Below are 23,316 nucleotides of genomic sequence, written 5' to 3' on the forward strand. Positions count from 1 at the left end.
TGTGTTGGTCGGTGTGCCAAATAATGAGTTTTTTTCTTATTTTATTAATGATAGTGTTTCCCGTTTGACACAAGATGAACCTCTTTTTCTTTATTTGAGCGTCACTGATTAGTCTTTTGTAGACGAAACGCGCAACTGGCATATACTGTGGATTCATTATTATTCGTTGGATACCAATTTTAGTGGGTTTCGTGGGTACAGACGAACCACGAATTCAAATGTTCAACGAATAACATATTCTCAATAGGCTTTGTATACAGAGATTGGCAAAAACCACGAAATCAAGTATCCACGAATATGCAAGTTTTCAGCAATCCACGAAAATTGATACCCACGAAAATAAATGAATCAACAGTATACAAAATTATTCCTGGTATCTATTATGACCTCTCTGGTGTGAGTTGAGTTGTTGTTGGTATTTGCGTTTGTACAACCAGAATGCATGCATACCACCTTAATTCATGTTTGGCAACTGAAAGCATGTGTTGCACATGCACGGATTCGTGCAACTTGAACAAAAGTGTACCATTTGAACCAATATGTATCACGTAAACGTGTATGTACTCAGCAATATGTTCCCATGGTAATGTTGTTGCTTTTTGTATTTTTTTCTGTGCGAGGTGAACAATTTTGTATTTGTTTTGTCCTGATGTTGACATTTCCGGATCTTGTGTTGAGGTGACAAAGACGTTGTCCTCGCAGCATTTCTTTTCTTTAGTAGTCCGAAATTCAATTTACAAAAAATGTAACTAACCCCCGTTTTAAATAAGATCAAATATTTATCGACGTTTTATCATATTTACAGCTATATATGGTTCTTCTGACAGTGGTATTCATTTCGCAAAGTGCATGCGTAACACAGTTCTTACCTGCACAGATACCTAGGCAGATAACACTTCGACAGGTTATAACGGGACAAAATCTAGAAGAAGAACAACAGGATTTTTTTCGTATCGATGAAGGGAGAACTGCAGGTAACTTTATTTTCAATTGGTACAAAATAAAAACAGTAAACCTGAAATATCAATATATATTATATAGATCGTTATTATAAAACTGTTCAATTCAAAGGCCATCCTGGTAATGTTTTTTTCTATAAGAAGAATATCTACATTAAAAAAGCAGTAGCTAAAATCGAAATAAAAAATAATTACATCTTTCGACAATTTCAAGAAAACAACCCAAACAACGTTTGTTTACCGGCGTGTAAAAAATGTCACGGATGATTTCGAATACGATGGAAACAAAATATAGTCATATCCCGTAAATGACTTAACAAAATGAGATAAATCGCCATATACATAATGCAATGAGCGCACCAAAAGGTGCAGCTAGCCTCATGTTTAGGCTTCACCAGCACATGTTGTCAGACCAGTCTTTCGTTTTTGTAATTTGTTTTGGAATTGTTGTTTCTTGTTTTGGTCATGCTGTCGTTATATGAAAAAAGAAATGATTGTTTTTATTTTGTCATTTGCATCTTCTCTTTTTAAAGTTACACTGTCTTATTTTAAATTAACAAGAAATAATTGATCAACATATTCAATAAAAATGTATGGTGCCCAGATGTTATTTCGTTTCCAAACTTAATATTTGTTTTATTATTCTTTTTGGAATTTGCTAAAACAAAGTTTTGAAAATAAGACTTTCATATAGTAGTATATATGTGTTCATGAAAACATGTTATAATTTAGATTTATGATTTGCCATCTTATCCTTCCAATATTTGGCGAATTTCGTGCAGAAATAATATGCCTTGTGCATGCAACAATTAACACCCGGTTGTTACGAAATGTTTGCTGTTCACGATCAGTATACTAAATATGCAATGTCATTGACCATAATTACATTATTAATTTTGTATGAAATATGCCCAAACAAGTAAACGCATACGAAACTAAATATTTGTCGATCAACTTTTGTCTTTCAAAGTTATAGGAGAGGCGAAAGATACCAAGGGGGAATATTCAATCTTTTTAGTCAAAGACCATTTGACAGCATAAAAAACTAAAAACTGAGCAATTCGAACCGTATCAATACGGAGAGGATCTGAAATCTAAATTTAGAGTATGTTTCGTGAATTCTTTGTGGAAATATATGTAACTCTAGTTAAATCTACGGAAATCACTTGAAATTCAAAATATTCAAAAATGGTCAGACCCTTCCTTACAGGCAAATAAAGCTGTAAGTCGTGACTAAGTTACCTCGTAAAAATTTAAAACATGTCTGTTCTAATTATAACCTTTAACCTAAGAGGCCTGCGCGTACATAATGTATCTATTCTTATTTTCTTAACAAGGACCTATATTTTTTATTATCATTAGAGTGGTGAAATGGTCATCACCACCTCTTGGTGTTACATTAAATCATTATTTAATTTTTTATACAGTGGGTGGTCCTGGACGTGGCACAGGATCATTTCTGCAGTCGTTTCCTATTCCTCTGTTAACACTGGTTGTACCCATGGTGGCAATGGCGATAATGACAATGATGAGTAGAACGCCAACAAATGTTCAGGTTACTGTTCCGGATATTCTTCCAAGTAGAACGCCAACATATGTTCAGGTTATTGTTCCGGGTATTGTTCCAACAACACAAACAGCTGCACTACCAAGTAAGTATCGTTTAAAAAACAGCTGTCTTTGATAGGACCATTCCCGATTAAAATTATTCAAAAGTCTTATCAAGATCCTGTGAATCATGTCTGGAAATCAAATCTTAAATAAAAGAATTTGTAAAAAAAACGTTTTAATCACGATATTGTTCAGGAAGCGTCCAAATTCAGCCGTTTTCAGTCGAATTTATTTAGTTAACACACCTTAATTTATTTACTGCTTGTTCGAGTATAACAACTTAGATATCCAAACTTAAGTCATATCATTTGTATTTGTTAAGTTTGATAATATTCATTTTACTCAATATATATCGATAACGTTTATAAATATAAGGTATGCATAGTACTCATATCATAACAATACTCATATTATTTCGCGAGAATGCAGTATATTGCTCATTCTATTTAAAACAAGGTATATCCTCTTTGGTGTACTATCCTAGACAGAATGAATTACTGTTTTTCATTGATGAATTTTGTTTTGCCCTATCTAGTTGTTTACAGCTGCCTTATGCAGTACAACCAGTCTATACAGGTTTGTCACAGTGTGTATGTCGTCAAAATACCATAGGTTTCATTTGACGAAATAGTATTCTTCTTCGTGACAGTTATACATTGCATTGTCATCCTGTCAATTTTGTACATTTAACCTAATACTATTTGTTGATATCATCAGTTGATGTTGTAGCTACAATCCCTTCCCTTTCATGAATGGGACTTGTCGGCTTTGTTGTAACATGAGCAATACGACGGGTGCCACATGTAGAGCAGTATATGCTTACCCTTCCAGAGCACCTGAGATCACCCTTAGTTTTTGGTGGGGCTCGTGTTGCTTATTCTTTAGTTTTCTATTTTGTGTCATGTGTACTATTGTTTGTGTGTTTGCCTTTTAATTTTTAGCCATGGCGTTGTCAGTTTATTTTCGATTTATGAGTTTGACTGTCCCTCTGGTATCTTTCGTCCCTCTTTTAATGTTGTTGATATTTTTTTAGCATTAACTCTTATTGTTTCATATAAATAGTTCCATGTGTTCCCACAAATTGTCCTGAAGGATACATGCTGTTATTTGACCAAACCGCAAGTCCTAATTGCTACTTTCATAGTGAACAGAACATAGAAGCAACATGGGCTAATGCTTTGGTGAGTATGTTTTATGTTGTATTAGATTCAATGTACCCTTTTTCAAGTATTGTTGATTTTGAATGGTTCATATGTGATGAAATATGAAAGCAAACATTTCTGAGAGAATGTGCAAAAGGATCTACTTTTTTCATGTCTACTTTTGTTTTTGTAATTTTGTAATCTATAAAATTGATAAATAGAAATAAAGAATGTTGACTTGTGGTATAGATATATCATGTTCAGAGGGAGCATTTGTAAAAGATAACCCATTCGAGATGAAATATACTATGCCCAGCATTTTTTTCTCTCGAACTATAGTTGGGTTTTTTTTGCAAATCTCTCCTGAACAGGATATTTTTCTGCAACTTGAAGTTAGAAACCATGAGATCAAATATCCACACAAATATAATTGTTCCCAAAGCCACACAAATATAATTGTTCCCGAAGCCACACAATTAAGTAGCCAAGGAAATAAATGAATCCACAGTTAAAATAACCTGACAAAAGTCGTTAGAAATACTCGGTACCGGTAAGCTAGAAGCTACGTTCTTGGTATCGTATCGCCATTGTAAATTCATACAAAAATGTATTATTTGTTGTAATATCTTGATTTATCTTATAAATGTACAGACTGCTCTTAAATTTTAGTCCGTATGTACCATGACACCAGGAGCTTCTCTCTGGAGACCAAATACGGAAGCAGAAGCAGACGCTGTCTTTGAACAATTTCAATGCTGTAAGTTATTATTAAGTTATTAATTATTATTCTCTTTTTAACATTGTAATTTTAATAACAACAACGTCTACTTTTTGACGAAACATATGTTTTACTAGTTCTTAGAAATTATGAAAAAAATACTAACTTTTTAACATCAATCAGCTGAACGACATGTATCTAAACACATAGGTTTTGTAATTCTTGATTTTACTGCCATCCTATAAATTAAAAGATTGAGAGATCAAGTTATTCCGACTTGATGATTTTTCGTCTTAAAAGTTTGAGAAATGTGCCAAAACAACAGATAAGAATTGTATTTCCAAAGCTTAAGTTACAAAATAAATGTGTACAGCTAGTCAAGGACAACACGTTACAATATCCTTTCCCTTTTCATGACTGTGACCTAAAAATTTGACTATTTATTTGTAATAACATAAACAACACGACGGGTGCCACATGTGGAGCAGGATCTGCTTGTTGCTTAGTTTTTAGTTTTCTATGTTGTGTCTTCTGAACTATTATTTGTCTGTTTGTCTTTTTATTTTTAACCATGGCCTTGTCAGTTTATTTTCTATCTACGAGTTTGACTCTCCCCCTGGTATTTTTGTCCCTTTTATACCATCTATTTATGTTTCAGTATCTTGTGAATCTTCCCGGAAAGTTACTAAGTTCCTAAATCTTGAAAAAATGGGGATCTGCCTTAAATTCTATAATAGGCGGTACATAACAACAATATGTGTTTAATCTATATGACTTTTTTGTGAAGCTTCAAGGATTTAGACTGAATTTGGATTTGATTACAAGAAAATGTACCATCCTATAAAGCCCTCCCGTCCTCAATCACCACACTATAGGTCGGTTAAGTAAAACGGTAAGTAACAACAGACACAAAACAAATAGTATCAGCGTTATTGAAAGTCTTCAATAATGAATTAAGAATCCTAAAACATTTCAATCCATTCAACAGTTTCAGATTCTTATGAGTTTTAATTCAAAATTCAAAAAATTCTATTTACATATAAGGATGATTTCCATTTGTTAAAGTGACCTGTCTACTCAAATTAACAGCTCTAATGTAACCTTTAAAATCATTATACACAATGTTGATTAGTTGAACACGAGCCATTTTACATTGGTAACAGTTATCAGATACAGTTACGATGTATGGAAAAGGGGATTGAAAATGCGGCAATTAAAATATAGGTTAATTGACAATATTCAAATGCTTATACAATAAATATTTATACTCGGACAAAATCATAAATTAAGAGATTTAATTAAGCTTCTTTAAATTCAGAAATTATTGCGTGCATTTATTATTGCGATTTTGTCATTTTAGACTAAAATGCGATTTTAACTTTGGCGATACTGAGAAATATATTGTTTAATTCATATAAAAAAAATCAAAATGCGAGATTAAATTATTGCGATTATAATCCTGTCGCGTTTTTCGCATTAATGAAATCATTGCAATAATTTCTGAATTAACAGTAAATAAAGAATAAAAACAACACACGTCGGACGCTGCTAATTAATAATTGTTATTTGTGTTTTTATTTGAATACGGCATCACTCATTAAAACACACCATAAGACTGACCTTACGATTCAATACGTTTTATACATTTCTTGTGGCTTTGCACTAAACGAAGACAAGTGGAAAAATCAAGGAAAAACTGAGGGAACCGTATGAGCTCCAAATGGAGTGATACCAAGAGGCGGATTTGAGGGGGCAGGTGGCCTTGTCACCCCCTTTTATGGAAAATTTTGGTTGGTTACATAGGGAATCACTGAAACGTGACAGGAGCGCCCCCCTCTGAGGCAGCCAGTGGACTCCCACTTATTAAAATTTCTGGATCCGCCATTGATACCGAATGCGTCGACTTGATAGGTGTCTGCTGAAATACATCCTGCATGTTCCATATGCATAAATACGACAACATTTTACAATCGGTAAAAGGACAAAATCGGAATCAATACAGATGTATCGACTTTAACAGTACTAAAAGATCTTAGTATCCGAAAGCATGTTTAGTTTAAACATATTTATTTATAGTGGATTGGGAAACAATGCAACTTATATTAATCCCTTTCCACTTTGCGGGTGCGATTGCTGCCTTGTAGCGGCATTAGCCTACTCTTTTTCAAAATCTACAAGGGTGTCTTTAACGTGCAAGAGATATGGCTCTCTTTTAACACGGGTCAGCCATTTATCGTCCCCTTCCGACGGACTATCATCGATTCCTCAAGACCATACTCGCAGATGGTGTCAAGGGAGAGCCGAAAGTTGAGTTCCTGAAATTTTCATCCCAAACGGGAATCGAACCAGGAACCTTTGTGTTAGTAGTCCGATGCACTAACCACTACACCACGGCTCTCCGAAAGCATGTGGCTAGTAAGTTGAGATACAGAAATATCATATGGGTCAGCTTATGAAGACAGTAAAACATATGTTTATGTGAGTTTCAGTTGTCTTTCATATTACTCTGTTGGATCAGTTTTTGGTAAGATTAAGACAGTATTAGCTAACTGACAGGGATTAAGAATCTTCCAACAAGTCTTATGATACTAATTATAAGTCAATTCATTTTAGCGACATTCATATGGACTGGTGCAAATCGTCCTGGCCAAGACGGAAATTTTGTTTTTGCCGGGGACAATGCCGATTTTGACTATCTGAATGTTCCCTTTGGAAACAGTAAGTTTTGTCTTCAAAGATAATTATGTAAAATAAATATTGTTCAACATGTACTGTTCATAACAATAATATCAGATATGTACATGTGTTATTTAAAGATACTTCGATATTTATGAGAAAAGCAGTAGGATTAGAGTTTGGAATATATGGATAACATTGATGTTAGATATACGTCAATGGGACAGTTACCCAACAACACAAAAAAGACATAACGAGGACAAAATATTCATGGTACTGTTATCAACAGATGAAGTCTTAAATCGTCTCGAGGTTGACAAAACATTCATCACTTTTAATCTAAAGGGAGTACTCGAATACTTGATATCAGTTAAAAGACGATACAACGATAACGATATCATAAATAAAAGGCAATAGTACATTACCGATGTTCTGATATCATAATTCGATAAGTAAGAGAAATGAAGGTTAACCAAAATCAAAGGGAATCACAGGAACATTACAAGTAGAATAAAGTACGAAGTTGAAGAGCACATTCTGATATCTAAAGATCTAAGTCTAGGAAAAGACAGAAAACATGTGGCCAGTGAGTTGAAACATTGATATATCGATCCTTTCGGTCAACTTATTTGTGATGATAATATGTCATTTTCAGTCGGTTATCCTCATACCTCTGTTAGGGCGGTTTTTGTGTAAGAAGCGCATCCCTATAAATGAAGTCAGTATTGTGTGAACATGCTCGATGTGGATTGTGCCACTACACAAAATCGAAGGTACGAGGAAAAACAATTGAAGTCGACTCTACAGAAGATAACATGTCACCATCACGAATATGTTGACCGAAACGATATGTCTTTGTTTCAACTCACTTACCACAGGTGGATTTATCAATTAAGAAATGTAAACACTCTACGATTTGGCAGAGTGTATGTTACGAAACATGCATCTGGTAAAGTCAAATCTGTAAATTTGAGAGTATTATTCTCAGACGACTTCTCAAAGGATTAATTTTTCCTAGAATGACTTTTTTTATTAAAGCAATCTCATCTGTTTTCTCGAAATGACAAAATTTCTCCGATGCCGCCTTTTAATGAGATGTTTACCTTGAATGACGGATTTCTCCCTTTTCATGTTTTCCCAAAACCATATCAGATAGAGAGAAACTGTAAATGAATATATATATATATATACATATCAATTGATTAAAATGACCAAATAATCTTGAATGACAAATTTTACCGATTTCTTGCTTATCTACAGAAGCTATTGGATATATTTTTAACATAAATGCATTTTTTTCAGCTTTTACTTTTCGCAACTTCAACTGCATTGGTATTGAAGCCGATGGTCCAGGCCCTTTTTTTTGGTCTGATGAACTCTGTACGGAAGAGTATCAATATGTTTGCGAATTTCCAATGGTTAGTAGTAACATTATTTTTGAAATTATTTGATAAAATTGAATATTTGTTGTATCTTATCATCCTTATTGAAACAAAATCACTTATCTACAGTCTTACATGTAATCATGTTTAACCAAAAATCAATCTTATTAGAGTAATATTATTTTGTTTTCTTGCAAATCAATTGCATTTGTACTAACATAAGAAGCACGAAGGGGTAATATTTGGAGCACCTGAGCTCACCCTCTGTTTTGGGTGGCTTTCTTTGAAACTTTGTTATTTTTTGTCGTTTCAGTTTTTTATCGCCAGGGTCTCGAAGGGGCCACATTTGGTGCACCTTATCTCATCCTTTTTTTTTTGGTTGGAGTTCTTTAAAACTAAGTCTTTAGTTGTGTTTGTTGTTTTTTGTAGGCTGTTGTCTTTGTTGTTTTTTGTAGACTGTTGTTTGTTGTTTCGTTTTTTTTTTGTAATCATTGTCAATCATCTGTTTATAGTTTCTCTCTATCTCTTATAGTTTCGCTCAAGCTCGTATAGTTTCTCTTTATCTCTTATACTTTCTCTCTTTCTCTTATATTTTTTGCCCAAACAAAAGAGAGGATAAATTTGTTATTTCAGGGCAATAAAAAGTAAAATCACAAAAATACTGAACTTAGATGAAAATCAATTCGGAAAGTCCATAATCACATGGCAAGATCAAATAACAAAACGCATCAAAAACGAATGGACAAGAACTGTCATATTCCTGACTTGGTACAGGCATTTTCAAATGTAGAAAATGGTGGCTTAAACCTGGTTTTATAGCGCTAACCCTTTCACTTAGATGACAGTTTCATCAAATTACGTTATATTTACAATGACGCGTTAACTAAACAGGCACAATAAATAAAATAGTCAAAATAAGGGTACAGCAGTCATCATCGTGTAATAATTTTCGACTGACGATAAATGAAATTTGAGTTATTAATAGATCTTGCATTTTCGTGTTTTGCAAAGGTCTGCATATATTTTAATACAAAAGTTGTAAATCGTTTAATATTTAAAAGACTATTTGAACAAATTAAAGACAATAACTATCAAAACCAAAAAGGAAACAAATACTCACAAAACCAAAGGACATTTACATCAACAGGTATAAATAATAAATAAAGAAACAACACAAACTCCACTAAAAATCGGGAGTGAAATCAGGTGCTCCGGAAGGGTAAGCATTTCCTGCACCGTATGCCGCACCCGTCATGTTATTTCTTATTAAAATTGGATAAACATTCATAAATGTGTGGCCATACAAAAACAGGATTTTTGCTATTCTGTTAGTTCTATTTCTTTGGAAAATATCTTTTGTAAAAATTTGAATCACAAAAATACCGAACTCCAAGATAAATTCACTAAGGAAAGCCATTTAAAGAGGGACAAACGATACCAGAGGGACAGTCAAACTCATAAATCGAAAACAATCTGACAACGCAATGCCTAAAAATAGGGAAAAAAACTTGAAAGTTCACAATTGGAAAGCTTCAATCATCTCTTTTGTAATAAAGTTTTGTTTTCAACCGACCATAGGTTTTCAAGATAAAAGACCAAACTTGCATTTTATCTCTATGGTCGGTTGAAAACAAAACATATATAAAAACGCAAAATCAAAAACAACATAAGGTTTCAAACTTCATTCAAATAGGAACCGGTTATTGTACTTTGTATTTGTAACGGCAAATACTTTCCGAGTTACACTTTAGCTGTAGGTTGCTTGCAAATGTGATATATTTTGTTCATTTTTGGTACTTTAATTTTGGCTCTTTTGATGAAAGATTTAAAAACATGATTGAGAAGAAACGTACTCTCTTTGACATATTTTCTAGATCATTGAAAAACCAAATCATTTGAGAAAATTTTAAACTTAATCTAAACGTTTGCACACTCAAGATTTGTACCATCTTAAGCTCAAGCTTATTGGTATGGTCTCGTTAGGGCAATTTTTCCTTTGAAAAGTTATGAAAGTTTGATCTAAACTGACAGAAGGTAGATCTTACCATCCTTGACTTTTTGGCCAGTCAGATTTTCTCTTTTTATAAAGGTTTTTAAGATAAAAGACCAAACATGCATTTGATCACTATGTTAAATTTTAAGCATATCGGCAATGTTGTTTGCTAGACTAAGTTATAATATGTGAAACTAGATACCCCAATGATGATTGTAGTAGAGTTTGATTAAACTTCACCAAGTAGTTTCAGAGAACATATTTGTACAAGACAACAACATATGACGCCGACAAACGACACAACAGATGACATACGACTGACAACATACGACAGACACAAGGTGAATTGAAATTAACAAAAGACAAAACAATAGTCTACAAAATATATAGAGCTGAGCAACATATATTATACCAAAAACTATTGATAATATCATGTGCTGCTGCAGGGTAAGTAGATCGTGCTCATCATGTGGCACCCGTCATTTGATCAACAATAATGTAGTTTTGAATGATTTCTATTTATTTAAGCATCTTTTGTTGTACAATTACATTTCAGTTTGGTTATTATGCCCAAGCCATTTATGTACAATCAAATATCAATTGCCTTTGTATACATAGTATTTTATTGCTTTTAAAAGTAACTAAATTATGTGCGCTCATGTATTTTTTTCTAAACGATATTAATTTTTTTTTCAGAAAACCTGTCCATAAAAGTGTATGTCATCGTAATACTACAGTGGAAGAGTTTTCGGATGCGTCGTGTAATAAAATAATTAAATTTGAATCATCTAGTTTGTATTATAATGTAATTATTTTCTCTTGACATTGCAACACGCGTTTCTAAGATGAAAATAACATGCGATTTTTATTGTCTAATAAACATGAACAATATAATATAGTGAAGAATTCCTCATTGGAACAGTATCCAAACGACATGATGAAACCAGAGACAATTAAAACATTTATCTACATTATTATTAATATAATCCCTTTTTGTTTCACCGTGCCCAAAGGGCCTCATGTGAGCTCATGCAATCACTTGGGGTCCGTCTTCGTCCGTCGTCTGTCGTCGTAAACAATTCAAAAATCTTATCGTCGTCTGATACTACTGTGCCAAAATTCAACTGAATGTTCTTCAGGATATCTAGTTTTTAAATTGTATCCGAAGTTTTGATGCATCTACAAGCATGGCCGCCATGACTAAAGATAGAAAATAGGGATCAAATTCAGTTTATGGCTAATATTTAAAACACATTAAGCTTTTAGAGCAAATCTGACATGCGGTAAAAGTGTTCAATTTGTCTGATCTATCAGCTCTCAAATTTTTCAGACGAATTGAACAGCCCATTGTTGGGATGCTGCCACTAAATTGTCAATTTTAAGGAAATTTCGAAGTTTTTTGTTATTAACTTGAATATTATAATAGAAAGAGATAAACGTAACGAGTAATAAGGTTCAGCAAAGTAAGACCGACCCTTTTAGTAGTTATTGCCCTTTAAAGACAATTTTACACAATTTGTTCTTTATCTTTGCTTACATTTGGAAATATCATCCTCTGAAACAATTGTGTCTAATACTTTTAAACTTTAAATGAATGTTCCTTTATAAATCTAGTTTTTGAATTGTATCCGAAATTTTTGATTTAACAACCTTGGCCTCCATGGCCAAAAATAGAACATAGGGGTCAAATGCAGTTTTTGGGTTATATCTCAAAACCTAAGCAATTAGAGCAAATCTGACAGTGGTAAAATTGTTCATCTGGTCCAGATCTATCTGCCTTACAATTTTAAGACGCATCAGACAACCCGTTGTTGGTCTACTGCCCCTAAATTGGTTAATTTAAGGCAATTTTGCAGTTTTTTGTTATTATCTTGAATATTAGATAATAGATAAATATAAAAGTAATAAAACAGCAAAATTGTTCAGCAAAGTCAGATCTACAAATAAGTCAAACTTGACAAAAATTTCAATTTACCCCATAAGGAGTAATTGCCCTTTGCGGACACAATTTGTTTATATTTTTAAAATCTTCTCAAACGAATCTAGTATAAATTTTGTATTTTATTTCCTTGTATGTCGAGAAGCATAGCCACTATGGCTAAAATGGAACGTATGGGAAAAATGCATTTGTTTGCTTTTGAAGTATATATGACAGATACAAAGAACAATTAAATGTCATTTTAAGCAATTCGTTTCTATACATTGTATATTGAAAAGCAGAGATTGAAGCAAAAAATAACAGGTGAGCGATTCAAGTTCTTGAGAGCCTCTTGTTTCCAATAGACTTCCAATATAAAACAACAAACAAATGTTAAAAAAACCCGCATAACCGTCGAACAAGGAAAGACCAGGTGCTTTGTTCAGGTATGTATATGTTGTGTACAAGATGTAAGTTTGTACAAACAGGGGTTTTGTACAAGTTATAAATTTTTTGACACATAACTTCTTACACCCGGTGATAAAAGTTTATCTTCTGAAATGAATCAGTGTAATGTATTAAATTCAAATTTATATACTTCAACCTAATGTTAAATGCTATTAAAGAATAACAATGTTCATATGAATTGGTCACAGGTTATACAGTGAAACACGGAACAACTAGTTGAATATTGATTCGTCGTTTTTTTTTCTTGGTAATGTTATAGGTTGCACTTTGTAAATACAGCTGTTTCTGACAACACGCCTCTTTTTGGGAGAAATTGAATATTAATAGAAAATTAATTTTGTTTACATACTGGTTCCTAGTTATGCTCTCTGTGTTCCATATCGCAGAGACAGAACTTGGGAATGTTACCAGTAAATAAACACGTGCATATTGTTTACATTGAAATCTGTGGTAACCTTTCATTCGAGGTGGGGGTAGTTAAGAAAGTTAGTGTAAGTTTAAACTCTGAGAAGTTCAGGGCATATAAACGCACAGCCCTATGTTTTGACCTTTGAAAAAGATTGTGGTGCAAATGAACTTTCAATTCTAGGATAAGATTTTTTCAAAACTTCATAGTAAAAGTGGTACAGTTTTAGCCGTAAAAGGAGTTCCTATGGGAAATTGCATTGTCAATATTTACAGAAATGCAACCTTTAGGTTTTCCTACCCTGTCACATGCAATGGGATTCTGGTATGCAAAACGCTCTCAATCAAAAGAAAATTACAAAATGTTCAAAGTTGAATCTATTATTGACAGAAGTGCTAATTTTTAGCCCCAGAGACTTTTTTTCAGTATACAGCCCTCATATATCGTATACTCCTGAGTGTGTATATATAATGTTTGGTGTCAACGTTAATAACAAAAATGACAGATGTCACAACAAACATTTTTAAACACAATGGTTGAATATAAATAGAATAATGACATTTTTGTATCTGATACGACTTTATCAACAAGAATATAATGCAAGACCGCAAATACGAGCTAATACTCGAACTGATGAATTCAGTATCGAAAATTTGATATTGTTATTTTTTTTTATCGGCAGATTGTCTAATTAAACTGTATTATTTTTTTGTTGAAAATATAAATCTAAATTAACATTACTATTTCTACGGTTATAAAACGTTGGAAAAGTTAGTTGGTTGTATGAAAGAAGTCACGTACATTCATTTGACTTAGTGAGGCGGATTTACATTAGCACGTGACGTTGCTACACTGATACATTACGTCATTGCCGAATATTTTCTTGTAACAATTTTGTCCATGATATTGGAAATATAAGGCAGAAAGATGAAAGGGGTAATGCCGATAAATAGGCCATATGATGACCTATAGCTATTAATTTCTGTGTCATTTGGTTTCTTTTGGAGAGTTTTACCATTGGCAATCCTTCAACATCTTTTTTATGATGAAAAGAAATGTTATTGCTGACCGAGTCCTAGTAATTTGTATCAGTATGTTTGACGATACGATTTTATTTTCTGATAAAGAAGAAGGATGAACAGTAGACAATGTTTGAGTGTTACAGTTCAGTTTGTGGTTTACAGTTGAGGGATTCAATGTTGGGTCTCAAACTATCATAGTTTTAAATAGAAGTTATTTTTAAAAAAATCCTTTTTCGCGATGTACTAAATGTTGGTTGGTTGCTTCATAAGTCATATAGCCAGATCTCCTTTTTCAACTTTTGTCACTCAGTTTTCAGTTATTTGCATACTGTGGAAAATGAGTACAATAAATAAAGAAATAATGTAACTGTGCAATTTACAACAGAAATAACTGACCAAAACAATCGAATGTAACAACAACCCGTATTGTTCGTCTTAAAACAAAATGTAGAGGTATTACACAAGATAACTGTCAATCATGTGTATGTTCAAAGCTCATCTACCTTTTTTTAATTTTACATTTCGAAAGCTTTTAACTTATAGAAATACAAAACAAATTGAACAATTTATGTAATTTATGGAGTAATAACCAGGTGCAAGAAAACACTTAAAATAATTTTAAACTTTTAAAGATATATTTACTTTAGGTAAAAGATTACGATTTCGACACAGTATTTTCTATCTTCTTCCGTCATTGCGAACTTTGAACTTTCGTTTTCATTTGAAGTTTTAGACCATTGATTGCTTTTGTTTTCATAATCGTATATTATTTTACATCTTCTTCCTTTGTGAAAGCTCTGTACTGTCAAATAGACTGTGTCTTTTATTTTTCATAAACTGACTTAAAAATGTGTAAGTATATATTGTTTTATTTTTACGAAATCGTATGATATTTAACTGAAATTTTACTTACTGCATCAATTCCTTCTCGAAATTCGTAAACAATTACTTTGAATACATGCACTGTATTCATTTGTTTTTGATACTCTTTTATATTTTTGTCATATCGTTTTGAAATATATGAGGTTATTCTACCCAACCATATTTGAAAGGACTTTTATATGCAAATTGTGATAAATAGTTAAGAGTTACAAGAATGTGTCCAAAGTACATGGATGCCCCACTCGCACTATCATTTTCCATGTTAAATTGACCGTAAAATTGGGTACAAAATCTAATTTGGCTCTACAAGTAGAAATGTCATATCATAAGGAACATGTGTACTAAGTTTTAGGTTGATTGAACTTCAGCTTGATCAAAAACTACCTTGACCAAAAACTTTAACCTGAAGCTGGACGAACGGACGAACGGACGCACAGACAAACAAACGAACATACGGACAGACGGACGGACGCACAGACCAGAAAACATAATGCCCCTCTCCTATCGTAGGTGGGGTATAACAACATACTTAAAGGCGAATCTATACTTTATAAAAGCACACATTTTGGTCTGAATGGATTTGTGGGTATGTAGATATATCTAGTATATCACATAATATATAATAAACATCTAAATTTGGTAACGGATGTTAGACAAATTGCTCTTTTTCTGATACAAAAGAAAAAACAATAAATGAAAGGCCAAGCTTTGTTTTTCCAAGTTATTCATTCTTTGTTGAACCTTAACAGTCAATGAGAGTATTTCATGCTGATTGTCACAACAGCAGTTTCACAACTAAAAAAACTAGTCCTGACAGAAAGCAAGACTTGCAATCAAAGCAGGACACTTGACTATCACTGGTATATACATTTATGTGTCATGTGGACAGAAATATTGCGTTGCAACGTGGCAACTATGGCTTTTTTCCACAGATTAAGTAACGGTAGTTTCCTAAAGTCATTAAACTTCGAATATAATGCCTCACTTTAGCAAAGGTTTCATTTTCGGACGATATAAGTAAAAGGAGTGAAGATTTTCTATACAAAAAATAAAACCTTTAACTTTCTACAAGATGTATCTTAGCAAATTTAGAAATCGACTAAACATATGCAAGTCAAATTGCATAAATCGATAAGTTTTACCGTGAAAAATCATTCAACTCTGAACTTAAACCGAAACAAAAAATGATGTCTACCTGTTAACCAAACACTTGTTTGACAAACACATTGGTTGTCAAAGAAATATACCAAAGGGACAGTCAAACTCATATATCGGAAATAAACTGACAACGCCATGGTTAAAAATGAAACAGACAAACAGACAAACAATAGTACACATGACACAACATAGAAAACTAAAGAATAAACAACACGAACCCCACCAAAAACTAGGGGTGATCTCAGGGGCTCCAGAAGGGTAAGCAGTTTCAACTGTTAAGTTGTTAAACTATTGTGCTTTTCAGTTTTATGAATTCCATTCTGTACATCTTGTACTTCTTCCAATGCCAATAGTTTACTTGAAAGGGACGCTTGAAAACTAATGTACGACCTGTTCAATTATTTGCTTTAAAAATCCCCTTAATTTTCAATCTATTTTCATTTTTCTGTCAATTTTGTGCTTTACACTTTCTTAACCAGTACGTAAAACGAATACTAGGAATAATCCAAATATGTGATAATCTGCTATTGAAAACATTTTATGTATAAATTAAAAAGATTTTAATTAAACAAAAAACGAACAAGACGTGGACTTAAAAATGTGCCCCACACACAATATTGAGATTTAAAATCAGTTTAGCGGACTTTTTATACCCTTTTTTTTTGTTTGAAATTTTATAAAAACGTAGCTATGTCTATCTTAAAACAGCGTTTGGTACTATTTTTTTAACAAGTAGAACACAGTAATTTATGACTTATTTACTTACATAGCGGAAAAGGAAAATATTAGAATTAGTTATTTAGTTTAGATCATTAATTGCGTTTTGTTATTCACGCTTTCGTTAAGATCTTCTCCCGTCTTTATGAGCTGTGACCTTTCTATGTTTTCTTTAAATGTCTGCAACCTTATCTGATTTTGCTTTCAGAATGTTCATGTTCGTATCGAATTTTACATCAATATATTTGTAATTTCTATAAAAAAAAAAGCGTGTTTTCTTTCTCCTTTTATAAATGGAAATGTATGAATAAATATTTTCTTCTGTTTAAAAAATAGTACCCACTTGTCAGTGACTCGTTACTTTATCTTATTGATTTTTGATCATATAGAAACAACAATGTGAGAATTACCGCATATTTTATAATTAACAATATTCGGGCATATTCGTTTTGTGTCCAAATTCTTAAAATCTGAACACGACTTGACACGGTCTGACAACATCTTGACGTCAGTCTGTATCGATGGTCTGTTTTGGTCTGACACGGTCTTAACGGATCTAAACAGCTCGCTAGAAGATACAGTCTTAAATATCTTGACATGCCTTAACGAACTAATTTACTCAATGAGACTATCGATCCGAACGGAGACTTAACGATCTGACAAATCTTGACGTTTTACTCTAGCGGTAAATCCAGTCAATTAAGATACGATCAGACCAAAACGACAGTTTCAGACTGAAATCGTGCTACTAGTGAGTACTCGAGGTACACGGTGGACTGTATTTTGTTATAATAACACTGCACTAGAAAAACATATCATAACATTTCTGTGTTGTTGAGGTGATTCTGACTCTTCAATTGCCATTGATACTTTGTTTTCTTTAAATGCAAACGAGAAAAACGACAGTAAGTTTGACAACTTGCCAATGGTTTGTAGCTTGTTTAGATTTTCAAATCAATTTATAATTATTTCTTTCTCTATTCATCATACAGAAATTTAAACGTCAAGTATATATATTCAAATGTACATTTTTCATTCAGGGAATTGCAAGTTTTCCTACAGTCTGGTTATTGCTTTGATGTTATTCAAGTATTGTGAAAATTCAAAAGTCAATGAGACAAAAGACTGGAAGGAATGTCCGTTTGCTAGTTTTTGTCTATGCAAAAATGCTCCTGGTTCATTTCTTCTTATAGCAGATTGTTCTGACAAAAATCTACTTCAAATACCAAGGCTTCCAAATATTCTTCAGGACTTATCGTTCCAAAATAATAATACCAGTAGAATCGAAGATGGAATTTTTGAGAAACACTTTTTATTAAAGTCTTTGGATTTGTCGTCAAACAGAATAAGGCACATTGGAAAATTCTCGTTCGAAGGACTTAAAAATTTACTCTCACTAAATCTAAGAAACAATGATTTGGAATATGGAAATAATTCGTTTGAGTCTTCAGCGTTCTTTTTTTTGGAAAGTTTAAAAATCTTGAATATACAAAAGAATTTCAACACTTCGTTCATGCCAGATTTATCGGATATTTCCTCTCTAGAATTACTTTCAATGGACTATGTTTCTGATACAGATGCAGTTCTGAGTAAAAATATTAAATATTTGAAAAACCTAAAAAGTATTAATCTATCTGGCTTTACCGGTTATTGCAAAATGCATAGTCTTTCTTCGAAAACGTTCTTTTACTTGCCTCAAATAACTCATGTTACTATTTCAAAATGCAAAATTCAATTTATATACAAAGGAACGTTTGAGAATATGAGAAATATTTCTGAGCTTGATGTTTCTTATAATACATGTTTGGGATTCGCAGCGCTTGAAAACATAACCACGGATGTACAACAATCTGCAATTAAAATCTTGAAAGTAAACTATATTCATGGCATTTTCGAAATGAGCACAGTACTTAAGACTTCTCACATTTGGAATCTGAATAGAACGTCACTTATTAGATTTGAAGCCGCTGGGAACCGTATTCAGAGGATTGAATCTGGTGCGTTACGAAATTTCCCAGTCTCCCTCGAAAGTGTTGATATTAGGGACAACGTATTTTCTATTGGCATTTATATGTTTGATGCTGTACAAATGCCAATAACTTCACTAGATGTATCTCAAACATTTTCCTCTCATAACGTGCTAACATCTTACATAGAGAGATGTGTAGACACGAAACATACTGTTTCAACAAATCTCGAAAACAACTGGTTGTTCGATATAGTTTCATTTTACAGAAAGGTAAAAGGCAAGTCAGTTTTCAGAGTTCCCGTACCAACAAAATTGAGAATAGTTACACTTAGGTCTAGTGCAGTGAAATATGAAATACCAGAATTTATGTTCACTACAAATGAATTAAACAATCTTACAATGAGTGACAATGCTTTTCATACATGGACAGGCCCAATAACCAATGTGAAAAGTCTGTCATATTTAGACCTTTCGTCGAATTTTTGTTCAAATGTTTCAAAGGATTTTTTCAGTAAAGACTTCATCAATTTGAGATACTTATTGCTAGAAGACAATCTTTTAGGACTCGTGATACCGACAGATTTTCATGGGGAAATTTTGGAGAATCTTGGTAACGTAGGTTTGATTAATCTGTCTGCAAACAAAATAACGAATATACCAAAGCTGTTTTTTAAAAATCAATACAATTTAGAAACGCTAGATCTCAGTGATAATATGATTGATGATATCAACTTTAAAGTTTCTCATATGAAAAAGCTCACGTTCTTGAATTTACGAAATAATAGAATTTCGGCGTTGAGCGAATATGCTATGCAAAATGTTAACTTAATGGCTAACAGAAACACCAATCTTACCATCGATCTTAGTGGTAACAATCTTGTATGTAATTGCGATACTCTAACTTTTGTGGAATGGATTGTTAACACACATATCTATCTTCAACATCGAAACCAATATAGATGCAAAATGACAAATAATACAATCATTCTACTTCGCAATCCTAGAAACGTTCATCAAACCCTCAAAAAGGATTGCATGTCATATGAAGGATTTATAATTGGAATAACATCAGGAATTTTAATATTTATTTTTACTCTTTGTGGTGGCATTGTTTACAGATATCGATGGAAACTACGTTATCTATACTACATGGTAAAAGTCAAATGGCATGACCACGAATACCAGTCAGACAACACGGAAGAACGATTATACATGTATGATGCTTTTGTGTCATATGCAGACGAAGATCAAACATTTGTTCATAACCTGCTTGTTCGTGAATTAGAAACAGAGAACGCAATTCAGCTGTGCTTGCACAAGCGGAACTTTTTACCAGGGAACGACATCGCCACTAATATCACATCTGCAATACACAATAGCCGAAAAACTATTGTAATCATGTCTCACAACTATGTAGGTTCTTATTGGTGTATGTTCGAATATAACATGGCCAGAATGGAAAGTATATATGAGCGGAAGTGTGAGAACATTCTATTTCTAGTATTTTACGAACAAATGTCAGCTTCCGATCTTCCACTTCAAGTTCTTGAACTGGTTCACGATCAATCATACATTGAGTATCCAAACGATGAGCACGGCGATATTGTATTTTGGGAACAGCTTAGAAAGGCAATCGATTGAAATAAATGTTTAAATTAATTCAGTCTATTGACCCCTTTTATATCACTACGTACGTTTCCCCAAAAGGGTATCATACAATCAAGAATTTGTCAAAATTTACATTTATGTATATTTTTGCATTATTTAGAAACAAGTATGTACAAACACTGAACATAAAATATTCTGAACAGACTTTTTTATAATTACCTAAACACAATCGGATCAATAATATTATTCTCTAGGAGGTAATTTTTATCATTTTCATTTACCATACAATAACCTACGAAAGGGTTAACGCAATGTAAATACACAGTGTAGTATCATATAGTCATTCTGTTGTTATTAATTGATTTCATCATAGACGATAGAAACTGTTTTTTTTTTTAACTTTTGTAAAAATAGACTTCCAACGGTATTTTTATATTGCTTGTATGTCTCAACATACTTATAAGTGCATCAGATATTAATCTTCTCTCACAAAAGAAGCAGTTCCAAGAAACACACCGACTGCTCCTCTTAATATGCATTTTTCATAATATATATTTTAAACTTACATAATATAAGAAAAAAACAGTTTATATATACATATAAATTAATGAATAAGTCAACAGTGAAATTAATTTTTATGAAAAGTTTTGTAATTTATGATATGAGCATGGTTTGTAGCTACTAGTATTTAGAATCCAACTTCTTGTAAAAATGTATTTGTATTTAGTGTTGTGTTTGTTAATTTTTGTTATACTCGGCGATATTTAATTCAGATGCTGAATTTCCAACACACTACACATGCAAAGCTTTAAAATAGCTGACTTTTGACCAATTGTTAATTTGTATTACATGTATTAGTATGCTCGAAATTGAATAAACATATTTTCATGTTTATGTATGTTACATCAATTATATTAACGTCAATGTTGTTAGTTTGTTTTAAACAACAATTTGAAAATTATTTTGCATCTTTCCATTTCGAAAGTTTAAATTTCAAAGTATGCTGAACAATGTTATTTGTTAAATAAAAAAAATGTTTCATAAGAACAGATATACTTGTTTTTGATTGCGTTAGTCTGATATTGATTAATACATCTAAGGTAAAGATTGAATTATTATCTTGCGACTGTCTGAATGAACAAGTTTCTGCTATAATGATATAGGGAATGGACACAAGGAACTAGTCAATGAGATAAAAATCCGGCAATTCAAAAAAAAGAAACAATGCGAAATATTGGAGTGATAATATACATTTACCCAAATATTTATTTTGTTGTATTTAGTCTTTCATTTGCCTTAATTTCTTTGTCTTTTCTTTGTTGTTTTCTTGTTTTGGACGTTGTTTGGGTTATCGTTTTTATTCCCTTACACATAGAACACTGAAACAGAATTATCGATGAAACCTGACTTTAAGCTGTCGTTCTTTATACAAATAATCAATGAATAGGATTACAAGCAGAACTTTGATACACGCAATTGAGTACCTGCAATAACCACAAATAACGATACACCAAATATATGCCGAAGGTAACCGCTGACAAACTTTATGACAGGAATGTGCATCTAAGGCGGGTTTAATCAGTTTACAAATAGAAGATTTATGTATAGTTAAAATTGTGTTTCTGGTGCATGTTAAAAATGAAGCGTGTTATATATTTGCAATCGGTTGGTGATGGCTATTGAGTTTTTCGCATAAAAACATAAACACAATATTTTCCAAATATTTGTGAACAGGCAAAACTGTTTTTCTTTGTAAACGTTACACAATAGAAGTAAAAGATAGAGGTAAACAAGCAAAAACAAATAAAAAGAACTCGAACATTTCAGTTCTACCACAAGGATGATGTGTTCACCACTAAGCATCTCGTCATCCGCATAATATATAAGATAGAGCTGTTTGGTTTAGTTAATTTGAAAGCGTGATTTGATTGTAAAGGTTACTACGTACATTAAAATGGTGTTTTATTCAATGGAGATAAGGTATGAAGTGCATAGCAATAACTGTTCTCTTCCATTGATAGCTATACAAATATAATCTCAATCTTGTATCCTTAAGACAATAATTATTGTACACGTTGTAGAAAAATAACTCTATGATTTTACCAATTTCAATACCGTGAAATACCTGTATAAATAATTCATCATGAAGGCACAATAAAAGGCAGAGGTAGTATACCAATTTTGGTGCTACAGTCACTCAAGAACACGCATTGAGGTACTCAAACACAAGAAGCAGACACACGTATCATTTTGAATATCTAACACGGAGCAGCATATGATAACAAAACAATATCAGTTGAGGAAATATTTTGCAACGTTTTTCCAGAACATCGTTTTGGCTTTTGAAAATTTCTGGCAACGAAAAGAAATGTTAAAACACTTAATTTTATACATGTAATATGATCGATCACATATTACAGATTATAAACATCATAGGTACAAACAATACTTCGCTTAAGAATGCTCACACATTCCGTATATAACCTCAACAAAATACCTACTCTTGTAAGACTTATGTTGCTCTATAATTAAATAAAATACATGTACAGTTTTACTATCATTCGGACCTCTTTTCCATGATGATCTGTAAGAGCGCAAAACAAGAGATAGAGGTGAAACGAATTGAATTTGCCGAAATAATCTGGAATTCGATAATAAAAATAACTGTCAATAATTTGGTTTAATTT

General features: G+C 32.4%; 1 protein-coding gene across 1 annotated transcript; it reads left to right on the forward strand.

Annotated features, from left to right (window-relative positions):
- Positions 1–811: 811 nt before the first annotated feature.
- Positions 812–21,352, forward strand: LOC139483394 (toll-like receptor 4). Its single transcript, XM_071267412.1, has 5 exons — positions 812–974; positions 2,387–2,611; positions 3,633–3,751; positions 4,382–4,469; positions 18,093–21,352. The coding sequence occupies exons 1-5, from the start codon at positions 812–814 to the stop codon at positions 20,660–20,662; spliced, it is 3,165 nt and encodes a 1,054-aa protein (XP_071123513.1). The 3' UTR covers positions 20,663–21,352.
- Positions 21,353–23,316: the final 1,964 nt, after the last annotated feature.

The sequence above is a fragment of the Mytilus edulis genome, chromosome 7 (genome assembly GCF_963676685.1).
Source record: "Mytilus edulis chromosome 7, xbMytEdul2.2, whole genome shotgun sequence".
Taxonomy (NCBI): Eukaryota; Metazoa; Mollusca; class Bivalvia; order Mytilida; family Mytilidae; genus Mytilus; species Mytilus edulis.

What these genes read in the sequence shown, in the direction of transcription:
- LOC139483394 (XM_071267412.1), top strand. Translation starts at nt 812, where the DNA reads ATGGTTCTTCTGACAGTGGTATTCATTTCGCAAAGTGCATGCGTAACA. An exon ending in ACAAACAGCTGCACTACCAA is followed by an intron (nt 2,612 to 3,632) that starts GTAAGTATCGTT and finishes TCATATAAATAG; the next exon opens with TTCCATGTGTTCCCACAAAT. An exon ending in CTTTGAACAATTTCAATGCT is followed by an intron (nt 4,470 to 18,092) that starts GTAAGTTATTAT and finishes TTTTTCATTCAG; the next exon opens with GGAATTGCAAGTTTTCCTAC.